The sequence below is a fragment of the Orcinus orca genome, chromosome 16 (assembly GCF_937001465.1).
Source record: "Orcinus orca chromosome 16, mOrcOrc1.1, whole genome shotgun sequence".
In the NCBI taxonomy this organism is placed as follows: Eukaryota; Metazoa; Chordata; class Mammalia; order Artiodactyla; family Delphinidae; genus Orcinus; species Orcinus orca.
Genome location: NC_064574.1, coordinates 64,531,811 through 64,557,537, shown reverse-complemented (window position 1 = coordinate 64,557,537; position 25,727 = coordinate 64,531,811). Strand labels below are relative to the sequence as shown.

The following is a 25,727-nucleotide window of genomic DNA, read 5'->3' as shown; positions in this document are numbered from 1 at the left end:
GATACTCAGTCCTTTTAGCATTCAGGGAAATACAAACTAAATCCACAGTAAGATATCCAGTGGACAGGAATAATTAGAAAGCCTGACAGTAACAGACACATACAGTCCAGTGCGAAGTGTGTATTGTTGACCACAGCGTGGGCATATATCGAGGAGGGGCATTGAACTCACACAGAAACTCAGTGTTTCCACGTAAAAAAGGAAATGTAATTAAATTGATATATGGCTAGATATTCAATCAAAGAAATGCAACCACACTGATCCCACCCCCATTTGTCAAAATGTTAATACCCGGTGCTGGTGATGTTGTGGTGATACTCCTGTCCTCTCCCTCTCCTGATGGCTGTGAGGTTAGTTCAGCCCTTTTTTTTTTTCTTTTTTTTTGCGGTACTCGGGCTTCTCACTGTTGTGGCCTCTCCCGCTGCGGAGCACAGGCTCCGGACGCGCAGGCTCAGCGGCCATGGCTCACAGGCCCAGCCGCTCCGTGGCATGTGGGATCTTCCCGGACCGGGGCACGAACCCGTGTCCCCTGCATCGGCAGGCGGACTCCCAACCACTGCGCCACCAGGGAAGCCCTAGTTCAGCCCTTTTAACAAATAGTCTGGCAGTTCATTACTGAATGACAGAAAAATATCTGGATATTTTTGATATGTTTTAATATATTCTTTGACCCAGTGATCTCACCCCTGGGTTTTATTAGAGGGATGTAATCTAAAAGAAGAAAAGTGCCAAAGTGCCCTATTTTAGACCATTAAAAATAACCTAAGTACCTAGTAATAGGAAAATGGTTAAAATAAATTGCAGTATTTCAGCCTAATGGAATATTCTAAGTAGACATTACGAATGATACTTGTGATGTCTGGGTAATAACTTGGAAAATGTGTGTGTCTGTTTATTTAAGTTTTAAAATGGTCAGGGGTGGTATTTCGGAATTCACCTGTGCTGTCAATGCAGCTATGCAAATATTGTTTTGATTATTGACAAGGACTGGAAAAGAGTCTGAAAGCGGGGCAGTGGAGAAAAGAAAGCATTTGATGAAATGTGTAACGTGCTGCGATTGTGGTTGGATTTCGCTTTTTTAAAAAATCAGTTCCTATTTTAATGTTGTTTGTGCAGTAAATTAAGAGACAAAAGGTTTCTGCTGACCCACGGGGACAAAGACAGTGGGCGCACAGCAGCTATGTTTGGCATCGTTCAAAGTACGTGCACACATCCGAAACCCCCTCTGCTAGGGGAGCAGGAGCCGGGTGCCATTAGAAGCACTTCAAAGGAAGTATGTCAGGAGGAGAGCTGGGCAGTTATTTTCCCCAGAACGCGTCTTTTGTCCCAAATGGTTTTCTTTGATTTCCTTTTTATTGATTAGAACTTAGCTGTGTTCAGAGGCTGCAGAGAGACCGAAGTTCTCTCTGGGTGGAGAGTGGAGGAGCATTTGCACAAGCCAGCTGCGGGGGGCTGGCAGGGCGGTTCTGGATTCATCTGAGTAACTTACGGGCGGTCTATTTCAGTTCTCCCAAGCCCACCCCACGTGATTCAACCAAATGAAGCTTATCAGGCTCTTAAAAAGGAAACGAGGCCTATTTGTGACGTTGTCTTGAAACGGGAAAAGGTAGAAGTGTCACCAGTCACCCAGGTCCTTCTCCCACCTCAGCTTCAATTCTCTGGAGGTTGGGTAGGACAGGCGACAGACACTGTGCCGATGACCCCTCTCGGACCAGGATGTGGTGCAGGAAGCCTCCACGTTGGGGCCGCATAGCTTGTTCTCGTGGCCCCTGGATTGTAGTTCTTCCACGTGCTCGGAATATAGTGGTGGAGAGACGGACACTGTCTTTGCCTTTATGGAGAACAGGAAAACATCCGACGAGGACGAGTGCCATGAAAGAAAGAAAACAAGGTGATGTGATAGAAAGTGATGGAGGCAGGGGGCTCTTGTCCCCTGGGTGGTCATGGAAAGCCTAGAAGAGGTGACATTTGAGCTGAGATTCCCAGGCTAAGGGAACAGCAAACCTTGGGGTAGGAGCGGTCTTCTGTTTTCAAGGGATAGAAGGCAGAGGTGGCAGCTGGTCTGAGACGTAAGCAGGGGTCAGATTATTTAGATCCTGGTAGACAAGTGGTTCTCAACCGGGCGCTTTTATACTGAGGGGACCTTTGGCAATGTCTAGAGACTTTATTTGTAAGGAGAATCCTCACTAATTTATTTTAGAAATCCAAATTATTCACCCTCTTTGGCTACTTTATTATTAGTAGCAAGTTACGCGGGACTTTATGTTTTGAAATCAAGAACCTTCAGGATCAAAGCGGTGCCAGGGCTGCAGTGAAGGGTTCCCTCATTCTGTTCCATCTGTGTGGAGTGTGCCTCCCTGCAATAGTTGCTGGACAAAATCCTACTTATCTTTCTTTTTTCTAGCTTTATTGAGATCTAATTGATACAGAACATTGTGTAAGTTTAAGGGGTACAATGTGATGACGTATATAGATGTGTACATTTTGAAGTGACTACCGTGATCAGCTTAGTTAACACATCCTGTCTACCTGTTAGGGATTAACTCAAATGCATCCTGAGCGAAGCCGTCCCTAGTCATGCCCCTCCCAGGAGTGGGTTGTGCTTCCGTCTTGCACTAGGTCTGGTTCATATGGCTCATTAACAGTTAGGACCTATAACATTTTTTTAATTGAAGTGAAATTCACATAACATCAATTTAACCATTTGAAAGTGTACAATTCAGTGGCATTTACTACATTCTCAACGTTGTGTGATCATCACCTCTCTCTACTTCCAGGACATTTCTGTCACTCCAAAGGAGACTCTGTACCCACTAAGCAGTCACTCCCCATTTCCCCCTCCTCCCAGATCCTGGCAACCACTAATCTGCTTTTTGTCTCTGTGGATTTACCGATTCTGCCTATCTCATGAATGGAATTACACAAGATGTGGTTTTGTGTCTGGCTTTCACCTAGCATCATGTTTTTAAGGTTCATCTACACAACACTGTAGCATGTATCAGTACTTCATTCCTTTTTATGACTGAATAATATTCCATTGTGTGGATAGACCACATTTTGTTCACCCATTCATCCACTGATGGACATTTGGGCTGTTTCCACCTTTTGGCTACTGTGAGTAGTGCAGCTGTGAAATTCATGTGCACATATTTCTGTTCTCTTGAGTATATACCTAGGAGTGAAATTGCTGGATCATATGGTATCTGTATGTTTAGCCTTTCATGGAATGACCAAACTGTTTAGAGTTTACAGCAGAGCAGCTGTACCATTTTACATGCCCACCAGCAATGTACAGGATTCCAATTTCTCCACATCTGTGCCGACACTTGTTATTTTCTGTTTGTTTTTTTAATAACCATCCTAGTGAGCATGAGGCCCCTGGAATTTTAATTTTTTTATACCTTCCTTAGTCTTCCCCAACAGACTGACGTGTTGATGGCTGGGATTATGCTTTAATTGGCAGCAACGTGGTGTGAGAGTTAATGCAGGGGCCGAGCTTGCATCCTGTCCTACTTTATGATTTCTTGAGTCACTTGCCTTCTCTGAGCTGGAATCCCTTCGTCTGTAAAATGGAAATTTCTAGGGCTATTGAGGGGAAGAAATGAGATTGAGCCTTAACTTGCCGGGGTCAGTGCCTGGCCTAGGGTGATTTCTCCATAAAGGTTTGCTGTAATTAACCATGTTCATAACTTTCCAGGCCCAGGCCCCAGTAACTTGAATAAATGTTTGTTAAATGAATCAGCCCTTCGATATTGCTCAGTTAGCCTTCTCTTCTATTTCTACCAACTGTTCCCCAAATTCCAGACAGCTGTCTTGCAAACTGATCACTCCCAAGACAGAGAGAAAGAGTGGCTTGATCAATGGAATGGCTTCCCTGGAAAAATAGAACATGAAAACCTTGATATGCTTGTGTTGGGGGCGGAGCACCGGGAGGGCACAGGGAGCTTGTGTCCTGCTAAGGGAAGGAAGACTAAAAGAAGCTCTTAGATGACAAACAGCCTTCTTAGAAAGGTGTTGACACCAGGAAGCTGCCTTGTTGAGGGTTCAGTCAATGGCCTCAGGGGCGGGAAAGAGCAGCTCTCTAGCTCTCTCCACTCCAGAAAGCACTCTCCACTTAGAGAGGGCTTGAGGACCTCTTAGGCGCTGAGGGCTCAGGAGCTGGCCTCAGGCGCCTCTCTCTCCATCCATCCCTTGAACTGGCAGCCGGGGGTGAGCAGGCTCCCACCCGGTCAGCCGCTGGGCAGCTTTCTCTGGCTCCGGGGACGCTTCCAGAATCCACCTCTTCTCACCCTCCAGCCACACTGGCCTTCCCTCTGTTCTTGAACGCACCGGCTTGGTTCCTCCCTCTTTTCACTTGCTGTTCTCTCTGCCTGGCGTGTCCCCCGCCTCCAAGCTCACCTCACAGAGAGGCCTCGCCCTCCGACCACCGTGGCTCACATAGGGGTCCCCACGTGTGCCCGATCGGTCACCACTCTCTTGCCTGAGTTTTCTTGCTTTCTTTTTTAATATTTATTTTCTTTTTTTATTTTTATTTCTTTATTTGTGGTACGCGGGCCTCTCACTGTTGTGGCCTCTTCCTTTGCGGAGCACAGGCTCCGGACGCACAGGCTCAGTGGCCATGGCTCACGGGCCCAGCTGCTCCGCGGCATGTGGGATCTTCCCGGACCGGGGCACGAACCCGTGTCCCCTGCATCAGCAGTCGGACTCTCAACCACTGCGCCACCAGGGAAGCCCTATTTTGTGTTTTTAAATGAAATATTTCTAACGTAAGACAATAAAACAAACACCCATGTACCCATCTCCCAGACTTGACAAGGGCTAATGTTCTGCACTACTTGCTTACTTTAGATCTTTCCTTTTAATCAACTTTATCGAAGTATAATTTACATACAGTAAATACATACATTTTAAATATATAGTTTATTGATTTGGGGGCAAATGCACCTGTGTAACCACTACCACAATCAAGATACAGAATATCTCCATATCCCCAGAAAGGCCCCTCACCTCCCGTACCCTGCAGGAGTTTTCTTCCTGGTACTCAACATTATCTGAAATCACCTCATTCATGACTTTTTTAGTCTGTTTCCTGTCTGTCTTCACCGCCAGAGTGTATGTTCTACAAAGGCAGGGACCGTATCCCATTCCCAGTCCAGGCACATGGTAGGCCCACAAGCAGTCTATGGAAGCCATGATATTGTCTTCATTATCCTTGTGTGTACACATCCCGACACACATGTCTGAGGATATCTGTGGGGTAAGTTGCTGGGAATGGAACTATTGGGTTAAAGAATACTTATTCTTTTCTTGTTATCACAAAAGAGACATCTACCCCCCTTTCTCTTGTCTATCCAGGGTTTCTCAACCTCAGCACTGTTGCCATTTGGGGCTGGATCATTCTTTGGGGTCCAGGACTTACACTAGATTTGGGTATCTACAAAGGGAAGGGTTCCAGGAGCATCCCTGACCCCAGTTGTGACAACCCAGAATGTCTCCAGACATTGGCAAATGTCCCCAGTTGAGAAGCACTGGTCTGTGTACGTGGGCTAATTTCTTGCCATCCTAAATTGTTCCTCAGTTGAGCCCATCCCTAAACAAACTACCCTTGATGACTGGATTGGTTGAATCCATTTTTTGCCCTGTTTATGCAGCTCAGCTGACTCAATTACAAGTCCTGATCGCTGTCTTTACAGCTACGTCATCAAAGTAGATGCTGGTTTGTTTTAGAAGCAGGGAAGGCATCACTCTGACTTATAAACCTGGGAGGAACAAAAAGTCCACAGACATGAATGGCTTCTCCATGGCCTGGGCACCAGCATAATTCACAGCATTCTTTGCCTGAGGACAAATATGTCTTCAGGGTCATGCTCTGAAGATGCGGCATCTTCCAGGCCTTCAAGAACAAGAATGAAACCCCTAGCAAATGCGTAAAGGGCTCTGAACTTCTTTGATTACTCAGGACACTGAGTTGGCCGTTTCTTTCTTGAAAAATCTGCAAGCTTATGTGCCCAGGGCTGGACAGCAGGAACCTAAAGGGTGAAGGAGGACAGGTGGGGACCCAGTGACGTGAAGAGGCAGGTCCCATCTAGAGGGCACTGCATTGTGGCCAGATGTTGCCAGGTGGGAACGTGGGCCCAGCCTTGCCAGACCTTCCTGTTTTTCAAGAAAGACAAGAAATCCAGACTGTTTTTAGTGTGAAAAATCTTGATTCTTAAATTTTATAATTATTAGCGAGGAATTATCTGTTTAAACATGATGTGAACCAAACAAAACGCATCTACAGGCTGCCAGTCTGCAACCTCTGAGTTAATTTACAAGGTTGTTTCTTGTTTGGGGACTAAGTCGCTCGGTTCAGAAATCTTTTCGTTTGACTCTTCATCTAGTCAACAAATCTTTATTGAGTATCTACGGAGCATTGTTCTAGAGCTGCCGCTTGGCATTAATTTGCTCAAATGACTGACAGCAAAAGGGATAGAGATTGTGGGTGTGTGAGTGGGTTGGTGGATGAAGAACGGATGGATAGATGGATAGGCAGATAGATCAATCTGATCTTTTAGAGATACATGCTAAAATATTGCGGATGAAATAATGTGATGTTTGGGAATTACTTCAGAATAATACAGGGAGTTGAACGAGGGGATAGGTGAATCAGGATTGGCCATGTGATGATAATTGTTGAAGCTGAGTGATGGTGGCTATGAGGAGGTTCCTTATACTCTTCTGCCTTCTTTTGAATATGATTGGAAATTTCCCATACTAAAAATATTTGGTTTAATGTCCTTATCAGTTAGAAATGCACTCTGAAAGAGATATAGGTAAAATGACGTCATGTCTGGGACTTGGTTTAAAATATTCAGCTAAAAATTTTCACAAGTCAGGGTATAGATGTGCTATGATCTGAATGTTTGTGTTCCCCTCCCCACCACCTACAAATGTGCATGTTGGAATCCTGGCACCCAGTATGATGGTGTTAGAAGGTGGAGCCTTCGGGAGGGTGATTAGGTCATGAAGGTGGAGCCCCCCTTGAATGGGATTAGTGCCCTTACTAAAACTCCAGAGAGCTTCCCAGCCCTCTGCTGAGGATACAGTGAGAAGTCCGCAACCCTGAAGAGGGCCCTCACCCGACCATGTAGGCACCCTGATGTCCCAGTCTCCAGAGCTGTGAAAAATAAATTTCTGTTGTTTATAAGCTACCCTGTCTGTGGTATTTTGTTATTATAGCAGCCTGTATGGACTAAGACAAGATGAAACATCCTTCAGCAAAATGTTGATAATTGGTACAATTGGGTGATGGGTATGTGGAGATTCTTGGAACTGGCGTGTTTAATTTGTATACGGTTGAAATTTTCTACAGTTAAGAAAATGTTTAAAGGGATAGAGAGGTGGGGGCCTCTTGTTTCTAGGTACTTTCGGAAGTATGGAGTCATACACTGGGTGCGTATGTGAATTTCCCATGAGTGTGGTAGTGTTGACAGCAGAGGAATGGGTACTCTTTAACAAGGGATGTCACAGTCTGAGCTTGCCTTGGTGAGGCAAGAAGCATGGGCTCTATTGTGGACTCAGCCTGCAGCTTGAGAACAGATTTCTCACCTGGATGGTTTTCCTGCAGGGTGGTCTTCCTCCCTGTTACCCTGCACAATGGTCAGAGAATCTGGAATCAGCCTCCCTGGCTCCAGGTGCCAGCACTACCACTTTCTAGCTGTGTGTAGCCTTGGACATGTTTCTGAGCCTCTGTTTCCTCTGAGCCTCAGTTTCCTCTCTCATTAAATGTAACACTCATATCTCACAGACTCGTTATGAAGATTGAAGTAATAATTACATGTTAAGTACTTAGCACAGAGCTCGACATGTAGCATTTATTTATTCTCATTATTGATGCTTTTGTTCTTACTATATTGTGGCTGCTCTGAAACATTCTAAGAGCAGAACAAACTTTCTGAAATAGATGGAAGAAAATACGTGGGGACAGAGGCTAAAAGAAGTCAAAGAAAGAGGCACTTACTGTTAGCTGATCCACCCACAGAAGTCCATTTGTGAGCTGCTAGAATCAGTTTCCTGCGTGATAGATACAAAAAGAATACAAAAAAAATGCACCTTCCTGACCATATCCTTCCTCCGCAGAATGAGGTAGAACTGGGGGAGCTGCTTCTGTCACTGAATTATCTCCCGAGTGCTGGGAGACTGAACGTTGATGTCATTCGAGCCAAGCAACTTCTTCAGACAGATGTGAGCCAAGGTTCAGGTACTGTGTGGCCTCTCCTTCCCCCATTTCTTTAACAAGCCATCTATGTTTGTTTGGCACAAGGGACCTGATTTTCTTTTTCTGCATCCTGGATACTATTAGTTAACGCGACCCTTTGAGGGTGAAATAGCATCCATATCTAGGCTGTTAGTTCAAGAGGAAGAATGAACGATCGGTTGTTTCTTAGGATGAGGCAGGTAAGTGATACCATTCCAGTTACTCCATTTGAAGCAGGGGTTTGACCGAGACCAGGTGTGATGACTACTGAAATCTAGATCCTCTTTGTATACACCTGCAGCCCCAAAGAAGTTAACTTGCCTTTCCAGATGCTATGCATGTAATGCAGACACCATGCTCCAGGTGGCGGTAGCGTGCACTGACCATGCATTCTAATCTGTGAGAGCCGTGGACACACCCTGAGGTTCTTTTCCCAGCCCTTTTCAAGAGTAGCGTAAGTCTTTATAAATCCCAGCTCTGAAAAGGCTGTTGTATTTAAAGTGCCTATAACACACCAATTCAAACGTGACTTTTAATGAAATAGAACAGATTACATTCCATTTGTATGTAGCTTTCCCATGACAGCAAAGGATATTATAATGAAAGCAGCCACGGTTGCTCAGTAGGGGAAGTACCGTCTTCTCTAAGTGCCGTAGCTAAGATAAATTACTTTTGCTATAAAGTGACAGCTGAATTTAGAAGACAACTTGTAGTCTCAAAAACCACATTATAGGGCTTCCCTGGTGGCGCAGTGGTTGAGAGTCCGCCTGCCGATGCAGGGGACACGGGTTCGTGCCCCGGTCCGGGAGGATCCCACATGCCGCGGAGCGGCTGGGCCCGTGAGCCATGGCCGCTGAGCCTGCGCGTCCGGAGCCTGTGCTCCGCAGCGGGAGAGGCCACAACAGTGAGAGGCCCGCGTACCGAAAAAGAAAAAAAAAAAACACATTATGAAAACAGGTTTTGAAGGGACCAGTAGAGGGAATGGTATTAAGGCTGGAGAGTTTCAGAATCACTACAGTGGGAGAGTCAGTATGATAAAATGATTAAAGGCTCCGGAGTCAAACTGCCTGGAACCAAAGCCTAGTTCTACTGCTTATAAATAATATGGGCTTGGGGAAGTTATATATACTTCCCCATATATAAGTATATATACTTGTAACCTCTATAAGCCTCAATTTCTCCATCTGAAAAATTGAGATAATAACAGTATTCATCTCACTGGGTTGTTTAAACAAATACAAAATTAGATAATGTACATGAATCTCTTTGTAAACCATAAAGTGATCTGAGAATGACAGTTATAATTCTGTTTTTCCCTGTACGGGCTATGGGCTCACTAACATGTTAATGGGTCTCTAAGGGCAGAAAACTAGGACAGGCTCTGGGTCTAGCTCTTCTTCCACTAGCCTGATCTTAAGCAAATCATTTCCTGTCTTGAGTCCTCAGTTTCTTCATCTGTAAAATGAACACAATGCCTGACACACGGGAGGAGCTCAATAAATTTTGGATGGCTAGAGTAAGAGAGAAAGGGGTGAGCAGAAAAGCAGCTGGATGGGAAAAAGGAAGAATATGTAATAGATGGATAGATGGGAAAATGGATGAATGAAAGGAGGAGTGAAAACCTGGAATGGATGGACTGATGAGAAACGAAAGGATGGGTCAGTGGTTGGGCTGTCAAATGGATGGGAAGTTGGATGGATAGGTGGATGGGTGGATGGATGGATAGATGGATGGATGGATGGATGGATGGATGGATGGATGGATGGATGGATAGGTGGATGGGTGGGTGGATGGATGGATAGGTGGATGGGTGGATGGATGGATGGATGGATGGATAGGTGGATGGGTGGATGGATGGATGGATGGATGGATGGATGGGTGGATAGGTGGATGGGTGGATGGATGGATAGGTGGATAGATGGATGGATGGATGGGTGGATGGGTGGATGGGTGGATGGATGGATAGATGGATGGATGGATGGATGGGTGGATGGATGGATAGATGGATGGATGGATGGATGGATGGATGGATGGATAGATGGATGGATGGATGGATGGATGGATGGATGGATGGATGGGTGGATGGATGGATAGATGGATGGATGGATGGATTGGGTTTCCTGATCTCCAACGCTATGATTCTGCATCCAATTCTCAGATCCCTTTGTGAAAATCCAGCTGGTACATGGACTCAAGCTTGTGAAAACAAAGAAGACATCCTTCTTAAGAGGCACAATTGATCCTTTCTACAATGAATCCTTCAGCTTCAAAGTTCCCCAAGAAGAACTGGAAAACGCTAGCCTAGTGTTTACAGGTAGGTAGTGTTCCAGACATTGATGAACTGCAGGTGAGGCATATTCAGTGTATTGTCCTAGGGATAGAAGGTGATCTAGAGAGGGTGATGTTTAAGAACTTCGCATCTGGTGTTCAGCTACCTGGGTTTGAACTCACCGTTTGTGGACTTGGAAAAGATTCATAGAACCACAAAGTATAATTGTTACAAATGTAAATTTTGGAGCCAGATTTCCTGGCCCTTCCACATAATTACTAAAGTCTTGGGCAAGTTACTTAGCCCAGGGGCTTCCAACCCCCAGTTTGCGGACTGGTACTGGTCTGCGGCCTGTTAGGAACCAGGCTGCACAGCTGGAGGTGAGCGGCGGGGGAGCAAGCGAAGCTTCATCTGCTGCTCCCCATCGCTCACATTACAGCCTGAACCATCGCCCCCATCGCTCGTATTATCGCCTGAACAACCGTTCCACCCCCAACCTCCGTCTGTGGAAAAATTGTCTTCCACGAAACCGGTCCCTGGTGCCAAAAAAGTTGGGGACCGCTGACTTAGCCTCTCTGAGCCTCAGTTTCTTCCATCTATAAAACATGAGCAATGATAGTACTTGCTTCATAGGTTTGTCGTGAAGATTAAGTAAATTGTGTCTTTGAGATAATAGTAAGTGCTGTGTTAGCTTTGACAATATGATGATTCAAGTGGCTTATGGTCTAATAGGGAAACATGAGAAAATAGGATCACCTAACTCCGAGAGGAGGATTTTGAAAGGCTTCCCAGAGGACATGGTATTTAGGTAGAGGCTTCAGGTGCCACACTCTGGCTGAATCTATTGTTTCCAGCGTGTAATTTAATCTACTGTTTCCAGAGTGTATTAGTTATCACCCCAAACTTTAGTGGCTTAAAATAATCAACACTTATTATCTCATAGTTCCTGTAGGTCAAGAATCCAGTCATAGATTTGCTGGGTGCTTCTGGCTGAGGTTATCTGGCAAGGCTGCAATTAAGGTATTGGCGAGGGCTGCAGTCTCATCTGAAGTCTCAACTGGAGGTAGGGTGGGGATCTGTTTTCAAGATCTCTCACATAGTTGTTGGCAGGAATCGTTCCTTGCAAAATGTTGGCTTGAGACCTCAGTTCCTTCCTGGGTGTTATCCAGTGACCTTGCCCACATGGGCTGCTTCATAGGGCCGTGCACAACATGGCAGATGGCTTCCATTAGAGTGGGCAAGTGAGGGAGTAAGAGAGGGTAAGCAAGACGGAAGCTCGAGTCTTTATGTAACCCAGTCTTGGAAGTGACGTCCTATCACTTTTGCCATATTCCACTCATTAGAAGCAACTCGCTAGGTCCAGCTCACATTCAAGGGGAGGGGATGATACAAGGGTGTGAGCAACTCGCTAGGTCCAGCTCACATTCGAGGGGAGGGGAGGATACAAGGGTGTGAGCAACTCGCTAGGTCCAGCTCACATTCGAGGGGAGGGGAGGATACAAGGGTGTGAACAATTCGCTAGGTCCAGCTCACATTCAAGGGGAGGGGAGGATACAAGGGTGTGAGCAACTCGCTAGGTCCAGCTCACATTCAAGGGGAGGGGAGGATACAAGGGTGTGAGCACCTCGCTAGGTCCAGCTCACATTCAAGGGGAGGGGAGGATACAAGGGTGTGAGCAACTCACTAGGTCCAGCTCACATTCAAGGGGAGGGGAGGATACAAGGGTGTGGATACTGGAAGGCAGGGATCATTGGAGCCATTTTAGAAGCTGCCCCCCCCACCCGGCACAGGGTAGTTAGTAGAAGTAATGGTTATTATTTCCCGTGTCCTTTTCATCGACGTCACCTGTGTGGTTGCTAATATTCATGGTAGTGCACCCTGTCAAGTCAACATCATCCTCGTCCATTTACAGGGCAGGGGCCTGAGGCCTAAGACATAAGCAATCCACCCAGGGTCTCAAGCTGGTAAGAGTCAGGATTCAAGCTCTGGTCTTGCTAGCTCCTAAAATCAAGGGATCTGCATTTCCTCAAACACCCAAGTAGTGCTGGCATTAGGGATCTGACATCATACTTTGAGGAGTCCTGCTCCAGAGTAATTGGGAACCTTCATCTGTTTAGATCCAGTCTAGAATCCTTGGCGCAGGTGTCCCAAGAAAGCAGGCCATGGCTGAAAAATCCTTGCATGCAATCCTTCCGCTGCACAAGCTCATCGCTTCTCATCCCCAAGGTTGCTAATGTTCCGTGCTCCAAGACCCCTCGGAGGCAGGCTGGTTCTGGGCTTTCTCAAGACCTGTCACCCAGAGAGTCTGCATCTAATCAGGCCCACCTGCCCCAGCAGATGTAATGATTTCTGATAGAGCCTGTGATGGCTTCTGTCCAGATTGAGTTACCAACAGACAAGGACCCCACTCCCTGGAAGGTTTCAGGTCAAGACAAGACAGTGATTCCACTGACTCCTTAAAAGTAGCCAGCAGGCAGTGGGAACCATATTGAACCAAGACTGGATCCAAGTATGGAATATCGATTCCTACATCCCTCCTGAGAATAAAGGACTTAACGTTGCACCTTTAGATCAGGAAGGGGTTCGGGCAGGGGGCGGGTTGCATTGAGAGAGCCTGCGTGGAAAGTCCTGACACTTTTGTATTTTACTTAAAATTTTATGACAAAAGTAGCACATGCTTGTGAGTGATACAACCGAAGGATGTGTATGGACGGAGAATCAGAAGAACAGAGGGGTTCATTGCATAGCCTGGGTGCTGACTTTGTGGCCTTGGGCAAGATCTGCGTGCTTTGGTTTTCTCATCTGTAAAACAGGGATAACCCTACAAGGAGACCTCAAAGGACTGTTACGTAGATTAAATGAGATCCATTCATAATCAATGCTGAGCACTGTGCCAGGCACAAAGCAAGCCCTCAGCTAACTGTTAACTATTATTAAAAGGAAATTTTACTCTCTTCACCCTCCTTCCAGGCCCTTCTCCCTGAAGTCGCCACCTTTAACGTCCTGGTGTGTCTCACTCCACACTTTTCCCCTTGTTCACACAAACGTCATCCACATATGGAAGAGTCAGTTCTTTTAAAAAGTTATTCATTAATTCCAGAACTGTGTATTAAGCAGTCCCTGCTCTTGTGGAGGTTTCTGGACCATTCTGTGAACGTCACTCTGAAACTTGCTTCTGTTTCATTAACAATGAATGTGTTCAGTCCCTCCAGTCAATGCAAATATGAATGGATCTAACTCTTTGTTTTTAATAACTGCATTGTATACCATCACATGGTATACTGTGATAAAACGCCAAGGTTCCTCATTCTGGGGGCAGGGGTAGGAGTGTATGACGGAGCTTCAGAGCATGTGATAGGAACTCTGGAGTACCCTCCCCAGAAAAATACACAATAGGACAGAAAATTTTGCACACAGTTCAGAGGTGTTTTGAACCCCTTGAATCCCATATGTGAGGCCAATATGGCAGAAGCCTCAAACCGGAGTGGCGCTCCCAGCCCCACCTCCCCGACGTACATCTCTCATTTGACATCCCCCCTCCCCCAACTTTAGGGGGCAGTTGTCAGTTGCGGCCATCAGCAAGGCCTGTGCTCTCCATTTGTGGAAGACCTGCTTCTCTCCTTTAAAGGTTGGCGTTTCAGGCCCCTAGCTCGGGTTTCTCTCCTCAGGTTAAAAGCCCATTGAAAATATTCTTTGTAGAGCAGGAAGGATTGCAGGCCTCTGTGCCCCTTAAGCAAGGGATTCTCAAGCCTGGCTGTACTTTAGAATCAGCTGGGAGCTTTAAACTGCTACCAGTGGCCAGATGCCACCTCAGAGACTCTGATTCAGCCGGGCTAAGCTGGGGTCCTGGGCTCTCTATAAATATCTATATTTTTAAAGCCCCCCAGATATTTCTAATGCTCAGTCAGCCTTCCGAGCCACAGCTTTGAGGGGAAATCCCAGCTGGGGTGGCATTTTACATAAAGGCCACTGGCTGGAATAATAAAGAAATGTAGATTAAGCTGGTATCTATCTAGGCAAAGCTGTGATTCTCCTGAATTCAAATGCATAAGGTTCTAACTTGCTTTATTTATCCACTGGGGGAAAGAGTTGTCACCTCTAGGCTAAGCATCTGAAAGCCAGTCCATTAGCATGTTTCCAAACACCTAACAAAAGGAAGGTTGATCTGCAGTTGAAGCATTTGTGGAGAATCCTGGTAAAAGCCTGTAATTAGCTGGTGGGCTGGGCTTTCTGAACAGTTCCTTTCCTGTGTGGGTTGAGGGTTCTTCTGCAGGTTGCAATCAGGTGATTTCTGCAGCTTACGTTTAAAAGAAAAGAGGGGAAAAATGGCTTTTTGACTCCTGAGACAGCAGCATGAGGTCCAGAGGCCTTCCAGGTAGTCAAGTGGAGTCACTGGGCTTATTGGGCTGTTATTGGAAGTAGGAGGAAAAAAGAAAAGAAAGAAAAAAGGAAACGTAGCTTGATCACAGCTCTTCGAAACATTAAAAATAGAATTGCCATATGATCCAGCAGTTCTACTTCTGGGCATGTGCCCAAAAGAATTGAAAGCAGAACTCAGACATATTTGTACACTCGTGTTCAAAGCAGCCTTACTCACAACAGCTAAAAAGAGTGGGGATGGGAGCAGGCAACCCAAGTGTGCACTGATGGATGCATAAATGGGTAAACGAATGTGGTGTGTCTATACAGTGGCATGTTATTCAGCCTTCAAAGGAAGGAAACTGACGCATGCTCCTACGTGGATGAACCTAGAGGACATTATGCTAAGTAATAAGCCAGATATAAAAGGACAAATAGTGTGTCATTCCCTTTATATGACGTACTTAGAGTAATCAAATTGATAGGGACAGAAAGTAGAATAGAGTTACCAGGGGCAGAGGGGAGGGGAGAATGGGGAGTTAGTATTTAATGGGTACAGAGTTTTAGTTCGAGAGGATGAAAAGATTCTGGAGATGGATGGTGGTGATGGGTGGCTGCACAATGTGAACTGTCTTAACGCCACCGTATACTTAAAATGGTTAAAATGGTAAATTTTATGTTACATGTATTTTACCACAATTTAAATAAAGGAGAGAGACAAGAAATGTAGCTTGAGCTCCGCAGAACCCCAGTGGTTCAGCGTAGTTCCTGGATGCTGAGGCCAGACCCTTGCAGACTGTCCTCCCTTAGGGGGTAAATGCAGTGGTTAGGGGCCAGACCCTTGAGCCAGATGCCCAGGGTTCACTCCGTGATCTTGGCACTTTCCTTGGCCTCTCTTTGCCTCAGCTTCCTCATCTGTAAAATGGAGACAATGGCCCTTAGTTCAGTAGATGTTGTCAAGCCCGAAATGAGTTAATATATGTGAAGGCTTAGAATGGTGCTTGGCTCAGAGAAAGTGCTCCTTCAGTATTAGCTACTATTATTGCTACTTGATAGACACCAGATATATGCAGCCAGATGCCATCTTAAAGCTTCTGAAAGAAGACAGGTAATTATACATAAATAAATAATATGTTCTACCCACTTTGTCAATTTAGAGTCTGAGATTCTGTGGAAAGTCCAAAAAGGAAAGGACTTATTTTACAGACTTACCTGGGTGGGGTATTGTCTCATCTTCCTGTCCCTCTCCTTCTGAGTGTCAGAGGAAGACCCTCTGTCTGCTTGGAGGTGAAGTTTGGGGGAGATCTAGGTTAGAAGGTTAGCTAGGTTAGAAGGTTAGCTAGGTTAGAAGGAACTAAAGTTTATGTCATGCTCCTCTGGCCCTATGCCTCTGTCTGTTTCCCCTAAGTACCCTGGGCTTCCTGGCCTTCTGAAAAGCATTCAAAGCTCTTACTCATCTGGTGACCTTAGTCAGGAGGCACTTAGCTTAGAAAAGGTTCCCAATGCCTGGGGGCAGCAGGAGTGGGGACCTGCTGCCTACAGGCGGCCTCTGATGGCAGAGCTGGGGGCGGGCAGGGTCCAGCTGCCCAAGACAGGAGCTAACCAGGTGTCCGTCCCCACCAAATGAATTTTTTTTGAGCACCTACTATGTGCCTGGCACTGTGCTAGGTGCTCCTTATTCAGTAGACAACCAGACGTTCCTGACACGTGTTCTCATGGAGCTTCCCTCTGGAGGGAGACATCAATCCAATGCCACAGCAAAGCGATGTAATTGTGAGTTGGCCTAAGGGTTGTGAAGCAGAGAAGCAGGGCCTATTGTAGAAGTGCCCGAGCCAGTCTGGGGAGTGAGAGGAGGTGACATGTGAGCTGGGAGCTGAAGGGTGTAGGGAGGGAGAGGAGATCAGGCAGGGCTGGAGGAGAAATCGAGGCTGACTTCACATTTCAGCCTGGTGCTAACGGGCGCTAACCCATGCCCTGCTGCCCTCCCGTCCTGTTAGAATTTCTCAATGCAGCTGCTGTAGGAATTGGCCTGGGCATAGGCTTCGAAGGGGGCCTGTCAGTGATAACCAGTGCCGGGCGGCTGCAGAACACCGGGGAAGGGAAGCCAGGCAATGAATGACACTCCTAGCTTTTTGCCAACGCTTAGTGTCTCTAGCTAGGACTAGAGAACTTGGCACCTCAGACTTTCACATGCAACGGCGTTCCCCAGGGGATTGTTAAAATGCAGATTCTGACTCCGTCTGGGGCGGGGCCTGAGAGTCTGCATTTCTAACAGCAGCCAGGTGTGCCGATGCCGCAGGTCTGCAGACCATGCTTTGGGGAGCAGATATGGAGAGACCCAGAAAGTGCTTCAGGGTGAGTGACAGTCTTTCTGCCTGTGTTAGAAAGAATCAGACTCTCCAGCTGTGATCCTCACCTCTGCACATCATTAGATTTCTTGACCCCATCTGTACATTCGTTATTACGTGGGGACTTAAAAAGACCCTGATGCCCAGGCCCTGGCCCCGAGCAGCCAAATCGGCCAGGGCATTTGTATCTGGGGTGTGTGTGGATGTGTGTGTGTGTATTTATCAGAGCTTCCCAGGTGGACCTCTTGCACAGCCTGGGTTGGCAAGCGTTTGCCCGTCCTGTTCTTCCTCCCTCCCGACCCCACTGTCTGCTTGGAGGCTTCCCAGGGCCCTCTGTGAGAGCGAGTTCCAAGGCACCTGGTCTGTTTTCCATAATTGCTTGGCTTTCTGCAGCTGTAGCGTCAAATTGGTTAATTGTATCTGCTGGTGAGATGAGACGGGTGGGAGGCGTGGAGGAGAATGAGAGGGGAGGTCTGGAGCACAGTGTGCCGCCCTCTTACCTGGAAAGACCTCAGGGTTGAATGGGCAACAGAGGACATGCTGGAAAAGTGTGGGGGTTTGAGAAGTGGAGCAGTGGGTTTCTAGCCGAGGAGAGAAGGGCAAGCCAGTCTGAGAGGGGCATAGCCATTCTGTGAGAGCCAGAAACGCCGTTGAGATCAAGATGCTGTGGGTTTGTTCTGGGAGACAGATGTTCCCCAGCATCTGGCCTCGGCCCACCTATGCCCTGTCCCCTTTCTGCAGCCTCCGCAGGCTCTGACTTCTCCCAGCCCTGCTCACTCGGTACCAGGCCTAGCTCTGCCTCCTGGAGAGATGGTCGCATGGCCACTCAGAGTATGGATGGAAGTGAGGTGCAATTTGGTTCAGATGTCACCTTTACCACTCAGCAAGTGCCTGTGACCTTGGGTAATTGGTATCCCTCTTCTGAGCCTCAGTTTCCTCCCCTGTTATAACATTCCAGTCTCAACAATTCATATAAAGAGCCTTAGGGGCTTCCCTGGTGGCGCAGTCGTTGAGAGTCCGCCTGCCGATGCAGGGGACACGGATTCGTGCCCCAGTCTGGGAAGATCCCACATGCCGTGGAGCGGCTGGGCCTGTGAGCCATGGCCGCTGAGCCTGGGCGTCCGGAGCCTGTGCTCCGCAACGGGAGAGGCCACAGCAGTGAGAGGCCCGCGTACCGCAAAAAAAAAAAAAAGAGCTTTAGGCAGTGCCTTGTACATAGTTAGTGCTCAAGAAATACCAGATTGGGTTTCCCTGGTGGCGCAGTGGTTAAGAATCCGCCTGCCCATGCAGGGGACACAGGTTCGAGCCCTGGTCCGGGAAGATCCCATATTGCCGTGGAGCAGCTAGGCCCGTGCGCCACAGCTACTGAGCCTGCGCTCTAGAGTCTTCGAGCCACAGCTACTGAAGCCCTCGCGCCTAGAGCCCATGCTCAGCAACAAGAGAAGCCAGCGCAATGGGAGGCCCTCGCGCCGCAGCGAAGAGTGACCCCGCTCGCAGCAGCTAGAGAAAGCCTGTGCGCAGCAACAGAAGAACTAATGCAGCCAATCAATAAATCTATATAAAAAAAAAGAGAGATACGAGATTGATGATGATGGTGAGATTAATGGACGCTACCATAGGAGTGGACCCTGGAATTACACAAACTTGGGTTTGAATCTTGGCCTCACTGTTAACCAGCTGTGTGACTTCAAGCAAATGACTCCACCTCTCTGAGTCCCAACTTTCTCTTGTGTAAAATCTAGCAAATCATTCCTATTATGGGAATTAAAGGCAGATCATCATGTGGACCTGTCCATCCCAGAAGTGACCACTTAGAAATCCATACCTGCTGTTTTAATAATCGCAGTGTGTGTGAGTTGAAACACTGGCACTTTTGAGGTTACTAGCTCAGCCCAGCTGCCTGTGGTTGTCTCCCTCACCTAATCACCGTCACCCCAGAGCTGCCAGCTGGTACAGCGTCCAGGAGCCAGGGATGGACACTGAAGCTGTGTGGACGCAGCCACAGGACCAGGCCGGCTTGTGCTGCCTTTAGTGCCCTGGGTTTGGCAGCGTGTGCGGGGCTGGCAGTAGGCACTTGGCTCCAGACCCAGTCACGGGCAGTGAGCGGCAGAGTGGGAAGACTAAAGCCTCCACTTTCTAGCCGGAGGGCCTTGAAAGTGGGCCCCTGGAAGCCAGAATGAGAAAGATTGCAGAGAGGAGGCGCTCCAGGAGGGATCCCATAAGCTTATATATAAACTCCTGAGCTCATCCCAAGCTGCGCGTGAGTGGAGATGGCCCTGCACGGTGTATCAGAGACTTTGAGAACTGAATCACAGGGTAGACCCCTGGGGGACACACGTGAGGCACACATAGGGATAGCACTGCAAAGGCTTTGCAAACTGAACTGGCATCGGAATGACAGCACATGAAGGCAGGTTAGAACTTGCAGTCTGAACCTAATCTTTGATCAGTTGCCTGCTACAGCTAAAAAAATCAACATATTCAGTAGGATTTCGACAAGACCTAGACTCTCATAATACAAGATCGAAATGTCCAGGATACAGATTACCTGGTTTATGAAGAACCAGAAAATCTGGCAAGTTCCTAGAGTACATATAATCAGCAGACACCAACCACAAGATGACCCAGGTATTGGAATTATCAGACAAAGACATTAAAGCAGCTGTTACAACCATGCTTCAGGAAGTAAGAGTGAACCCTCTTAAAAAGAACGATAAGATAGAAAAGACAGCAGATCAACAGATATAGAAATAGAAGATATAAAAGAAAAAACCCAAATGGAAATTTTAGAACTGAAAAGTACAGTCACTGAAATGAAATATTCACTGGATGGACTCAATAGCAGACTGGAGAAAACAGAGGGAAGAGTTGGTGAACTTGAAGAGAGATCAAGCGAAATTAGGCAATCTGAACAACAGAGAATAAAAAAAATTCTCTGGGGGTGGGGGAAGATGAAAAGAAGGGGAAAAAAGACCTATGGAGAAATATTAAGAAGTCTAATATTTATGTCACATGAATCCCAGAAGGAGAGAAGAGAAACAGTGGGGAGCATTGGGATGAGGGTGGATGACCCCAGCTCAGCAGGACCACTACTGTCCTTCCCTTCCCAGAACACATCAGCAAGTCATGAGTAGACAGTATTGCATTGTGGACAAAGTCAGCCAGACCTGGCTTCACACTCTGTGTGATTGTGGGTAAGTTGCTTTACGTCTCTGAGCCTCAGTTTCCTTGTCTGAACAATGGGAACAGTAATACTGATACTTGTAGTTATTGTGAGGCTCCTATGTACTCAGTATCTCATTGAATCTTTCAACAACCATATAAGGTGTGATCTCTTTGATGGCCATCTTTCAGTTGGGGAAACTGAAGCTCAGAGAAGGAAAGTGCAATGAATTGAGTCAACTGCAGAGCCTGAGAGAACATCCCCACAAGACTGTCCTCACTTCAGGCACAGTGGTCCCCAGCTCAGGGGTCCCCAGGACCACCCTCACTTCATGCCAGTTGGCTACAAGTTCGCAGTCCCTGTGACCACCCTCAGGTTTAATAATTTACCAGAATGACACACAGAACTCAGGAAAGCACTACTTATGACTACAGTTTTATGATAGCGAAAGGGTACAAATTAAAATCAGCCCAGGAAAGAGACGCACAGGGCAGAGTCCAGGGGATCCCGTCATCTTCTCCCTGTGGAGTCATGGGCAGCGAGCGGTACCTCCTCCTGGTCACTAAGGGTGACAGTGTGCACAGAGTATTGCCAACCAGGGAGGCTTACCGAGCCTTTGATGTCCAGCCTTCTGACTGGGGCTTGATCACACGCTGTCTGGTGGCTGACCTTCCATCTCTAGCGCCTCCTGGAGGTCCAGCTCGTGTCTTAGTCATCACTTTCTCCAGGGGTCTGAACTGAACTGCGAGGCCAAAAGCTCCCATCATAAATCACGTTGTTAGTCCCATGGCCAGAGCCCTGAGACACACAAAGGCACTCAGCAGGACATTCCAGGGGCCTGGAGATCACCTCCCGGGAGCCAAGGGCATTGACCACCCCTCGCTTTGGGTAGGTGAATTCTTCACTGCACAGCAAGTAACTAGTCACTTGTGCCAAGTCACCCAGCTGGTGAGTGGTTGAGCTGAGCTTCCCACTCAATCTGTTTGATTCCAAAGCTTTCCTGACTGTTCATCATACACTTAGGTGTGTATGAATCACCTGGGGATCTTGTTAAAATGCAGGTTCTGAATCAGTAAGTCTGAGATGGGACCTGAGCATCTGTATTTCTAATAAGCGCTGGATGACCCCAGTGCTGGTGTGAGGCCCACAGTTTGAATAGCAAGAAGACCTTTCCTCTGTTCTCCCATGTTACCCCAATACATCTAGAGCAAGGAAGCCAATATGAGTTTGGAGAATTAGCAGAGGACAGATCAAGTAGAGCCTGTAGGGCAAGAAGCTTGTCATTGTTTTCTAAGTGCTTCGAGACACATTTGGAGGGGTTTTGACCGGGAACTGATAGGATTTGGATAACGTTTTAAAGTGTCATTCCAGCTGTTGAGCTGGGTTGAAGGAGAGCAGGAGGGGGGAGCGAGGCTGCTCCCCACCATGTGCGAGGCTGTGGTGCTGGTCCAGGGGAGAGGTGACGGTGGCTTGGACCAGCGAGGTGGCAGAAGGGTTTCAGAGGAGTAACGTGGTAGGATGTAACTACACAGGCAGAGTCAACAGAACGTGCTGGTGGATTAGATGTAAAGAACCATCCTCTATCTCAGCAAGTTACTTCAGTCTGAACCACGATTTCCTTATCTGTACATCTCAGTTGCCACCTCACAGAGTGGAGTGTTGCAGGGACAAAAGGAAATCCTGTATGTAACATACTTAGCACAGTGCTTGGTGAGGGCTCTGCAGATCATGGCTTTGACCTTGGATGTGCGCAGACGCCAAGTCATCAGGAGAGGGAAGCTGAGACCCGTCACCCTGGGGCTCTCCTGGCAGAGCACGGAGCCCGCAGTGGCACCTGCACTTTAGCCTCTTCTCCAGAGGCTCCTTGAGGCTGCCGGAGTCCACCCAGGTGGTAAAACCTGGCTGGATCTTAAACCTTCATTGTGGGTTCCAGTGGCAGCCTTTGAAGACCAGGCCAGCTGCCAGGGTTCCTGGGGATTTTTATTCCATTTGCATGGTTTTTTTAAATGATTTTGGTGCCTTTTGATGAAGCCTCGTTCCAGGCAAGTCCCCATGGGGGAGACCATCAGGGGGCTGGGAATTTATCCAGCCATATGTGTGCCTGCAGGGCCTGAGCTACATGGAGTGAGAAGGGGGCACCAGTGGAGGCCAGGTTCAGCCTCACCTGTGCCTCAGTGCTGGCTGCAAGCAGTCAGGCCCGGCAGCCAAGGCCAGCACCCGGGGGCGGTTGAGGTGAAGCCTTGTGCGTGAAGTAAAATCAGAAATCGAAAGTATCCTTTCCAGATCTCCCTTCTGTCCATTGCTTTGCCCTGACTTCACCAACCCAGAGCCGCCAGTCAGCTGGAGAAGGCTTAACCTTTAGAATGCCGGGGCCTGCAGGGCACAAGCTGTAGTGTTACCTGTCTCTCTATATTTCGAGGAGAGCTTTCACCGTCATGGAAATAGATGTGGCTTAGAAATCAGAAAACCAGATTCCAGAGCTTCGTTGCTGTATCACGTCGTGAAGGACCTTTTAACATCTTTGAGCCTCCATTCTCCATCCTTCAGATGCACCTAGAATCTACCTTGGGGTTGTTCAGTTTTTTTTCCCTGGTTTCTTATTTTAGATTTCTTTTTTTCCCAGTTTCATTGAGAAATAATTGATCTATATCAGTGTATGTGTTTAAGACATATAGCATGATGGTTTAATTTACATATATTGTGAAATGATCACCACAGTAGGTTTAATTAACATCCATCATCTCATATAGATACAATAAAAAGAAAAGAAAAAACATTTCCCCTTGTGGTGAGAACTCTTAGGATCTACTCTCTTAACAACTTCCCTGCGTATCGTACTATGTTAACTGTAGTCATCATGTTGTACATTGTATCCCTAGTACTTCTGTATCTTATAATTGGAAGTTTGTACCTTTTGACTTCTTTCTTCCTCTCCCCCCTCCCCTCCCCGACCCTGTTCATTCAGTTTTTAGCAATAATAATAGCAAATAGATATACAGCGTCTCCTACATGCCAGGAACTACTCCAACTGTTTTCACGTGAGTTAACTTATTTAATCCTCATAGAAACACTGTGACATGGGCATCGTCATCATTTTAGTGAGGAATGAAGAAACTGAGGCAGCAATAGGATGAATATCTGGTTCAAGATCCTGGAGCCCGGATTCCGACTCGGGTCATGTCGATCCAGAATCTGGGCTCCCAGTCGCTGGGTTTTAACAGCCTCAAATATTTATCAAGCCTCTACTATGTTGAGGTGCTGTGCTTAGTTGCTGGAGAGATAGCAGAAAGACAGAAGTAATCCATCCTTTCACGATGCTGGCATTCTAGTTGGGGTGAGACAAACAAGAAATAAATAAACACCTAAAGATGAGTAAAGTAAGGCAGCAGAGAGGGCCTGGAGCATTACTTTAAACTGGGTAACGTAAGCTGAGAAAGGAGCAGCCCTGCAAAGATGGGAGAGAGGGACATTCTAGGCAGAGGAAATGGCAAATGCAAAGGCCCTGAGGTAAGAATGAGCTTGTTTTGTTCAAAGAAAAGAAAGATGGTTCAGTGACGAGAGCATGGTTAATGAGGGGAGTGACTTATGCAGTGAGGTCAGAGTGATAAGTAGGGGCCATGGTCAGGAGCTTAGGTGATAACCTCCCGTGTGCCTAGGACTGTCTGGCACCAGAGAAACAGAAATGAGGAAGGCAGATGTGGCTCTGCCTTCACGAAGGATGGGTGAGCTGACGTGAGTGCAGGGCCCTTAGCACACAGCAGATGCTCAGTGGGTGTAATTTTCTCTTTCCCCGTTTGTAAGTTGACATGAAAACTGCTTCGCTGGGTGTCTGCCGGACCCCCGCCCCCTGCATTAAATCAGGACAGAATGTAGTTGACCTATGGTAATTATTTCTAGAGATGGCCTTAGGCAAGGGCATAATTTACCGGGAAAAAAAAATGACAGCAAAGCATACAAGTGGGTGAAGAATAAGCGGAGTGGGCGGAAGAGCTCATCCTTCCCTCTGTCTCCTAGAGCTGGTGCCCACGCTGGCCGGGAAGGGAGGGTCTTTGGGGGCTTAACTCTCAGCCACTCCCTTTAGGATCCTGAGTTACAGCATCCGGAAGGGTATCCACTGGCTTGGTGCCAAACCTCCCATTCTGTGTCTGCTTTCAGATTTCATTCTACTTCATTTCATCGGGGCTGGAGACGCAGAGGAGAGGCAGCCTGTGGATGGTTCGTGGGTGGGGTCCTCTTCCATCCTTGTGCAGGGTCACGTTGGCTTCTCAGTGGCCTCTTTGGTACGGAGAGGCCAGGATACTTAAGAGATGCCTGGACAACCGCGTGATAAAATGAGGGTCCCCAGCCTCATTACAAGAAGTATCCCTACAATCCCAGTGTGTCCCTAAGGCATTTCAGGACGGCAGCAAATCATTCTTCTCCAGGTTACTGAGTGTGACTTGGAAGAATTCACAGAAGAGATAATGGGAGGGGCAGGAATTCAGTTGTAACTCTTCTCCCCACTAATCATAATAGCCAGCCTTTATCAAGGCTCAGTGTGTTCCAGGCACTGTCCCAAGCACTCTCTCAGTTGATCCTCACAACCACCAAGTGAGGAACGTACTAGTGTTATTCCCATTTTACAGAGGAGGAAACTCAGAGAGCTCAAGTGACCTGCTCAAAAGGCACTGTATTAGTTAAGGTAAGGCGAGCAGCTGTAATAGATCAAATGCTGAGGTTTTGTGGCCCTTCTTTCTTTTTTTTTTTTTGAATTTTTGAATTTTATTTTAGTTTTTTATACAGCAGGTTGTTATTAGTTATCCATCTTATACATGTTAGTGTATACATGTCAATCCCAATCTCCCAATTCATCCCACCACCACCACCACCACCCCGCTTTCCCCCCTTGGTGGCCATACGTTTGTTCTCTACATCTGTGTCTCTATTTCTGCCCTGCAAACCTGTTCATCTATACCATTTTTCTAGGTTCCACATATATGTGTTAATATATGATATTTGTTTTTCTCTTTCTGACTTACTTCACTCTGTATGACAGTCTCTCTGGCCATCCACGTCTCTACAAATGACCCAATTTCATTCCTTTTTATGGCTGAGTAATATTCCATTGTATATATGTACCACATCTTCTTTACCATTCGACTGTCGATGGGCATTTAGGTTGCTTCTGTGACCTGGCTGTTGTAACTAGTGCTGCAGTGAACATTGGGGTGCATGTGTCTTTTTGAATTATGGTTTTCTCTGGGTATATGCCCAGTGGTGGGATTGCTGGGTCATATGGTAATTCTATTTTTAGTTTTTTAAGGAACCTCCATACTGTTCTCCATAGTGGCTGTATCAATTTACATTCTC

At 47.0% G+C, this 25,727-nt stretch overlaps 1 protein-coding gene across 6 annotated transcripts in view; it reads left to right on the top strand.

The window, feature by feature from the left end:
• The window catches only part of SYT17 (synaptotagmin 17), a 121,780-nt gene that overhangs the window by 73,475 nt on the left and 22,578 nt on the right, over positions 1-25,727 (top strand). For all 6 annotated transcript variants that reach the window (XM_049698848.1, XM_033416453.2, XM_033416455.2 and 3 more), the window contains 2 exons: positions 8,122-8,242; positions 10,398-10,553. In XM_049698848.1, the coding sequence (XP_049554805.1) occupies positions 8,122-8,242; positions 10,398-10,553 (277 nt within the window). The remainder of the gene's footprint in view (positions 1-8,121; positions 8,243-10,397; positions 10,554-25,727) is intronic.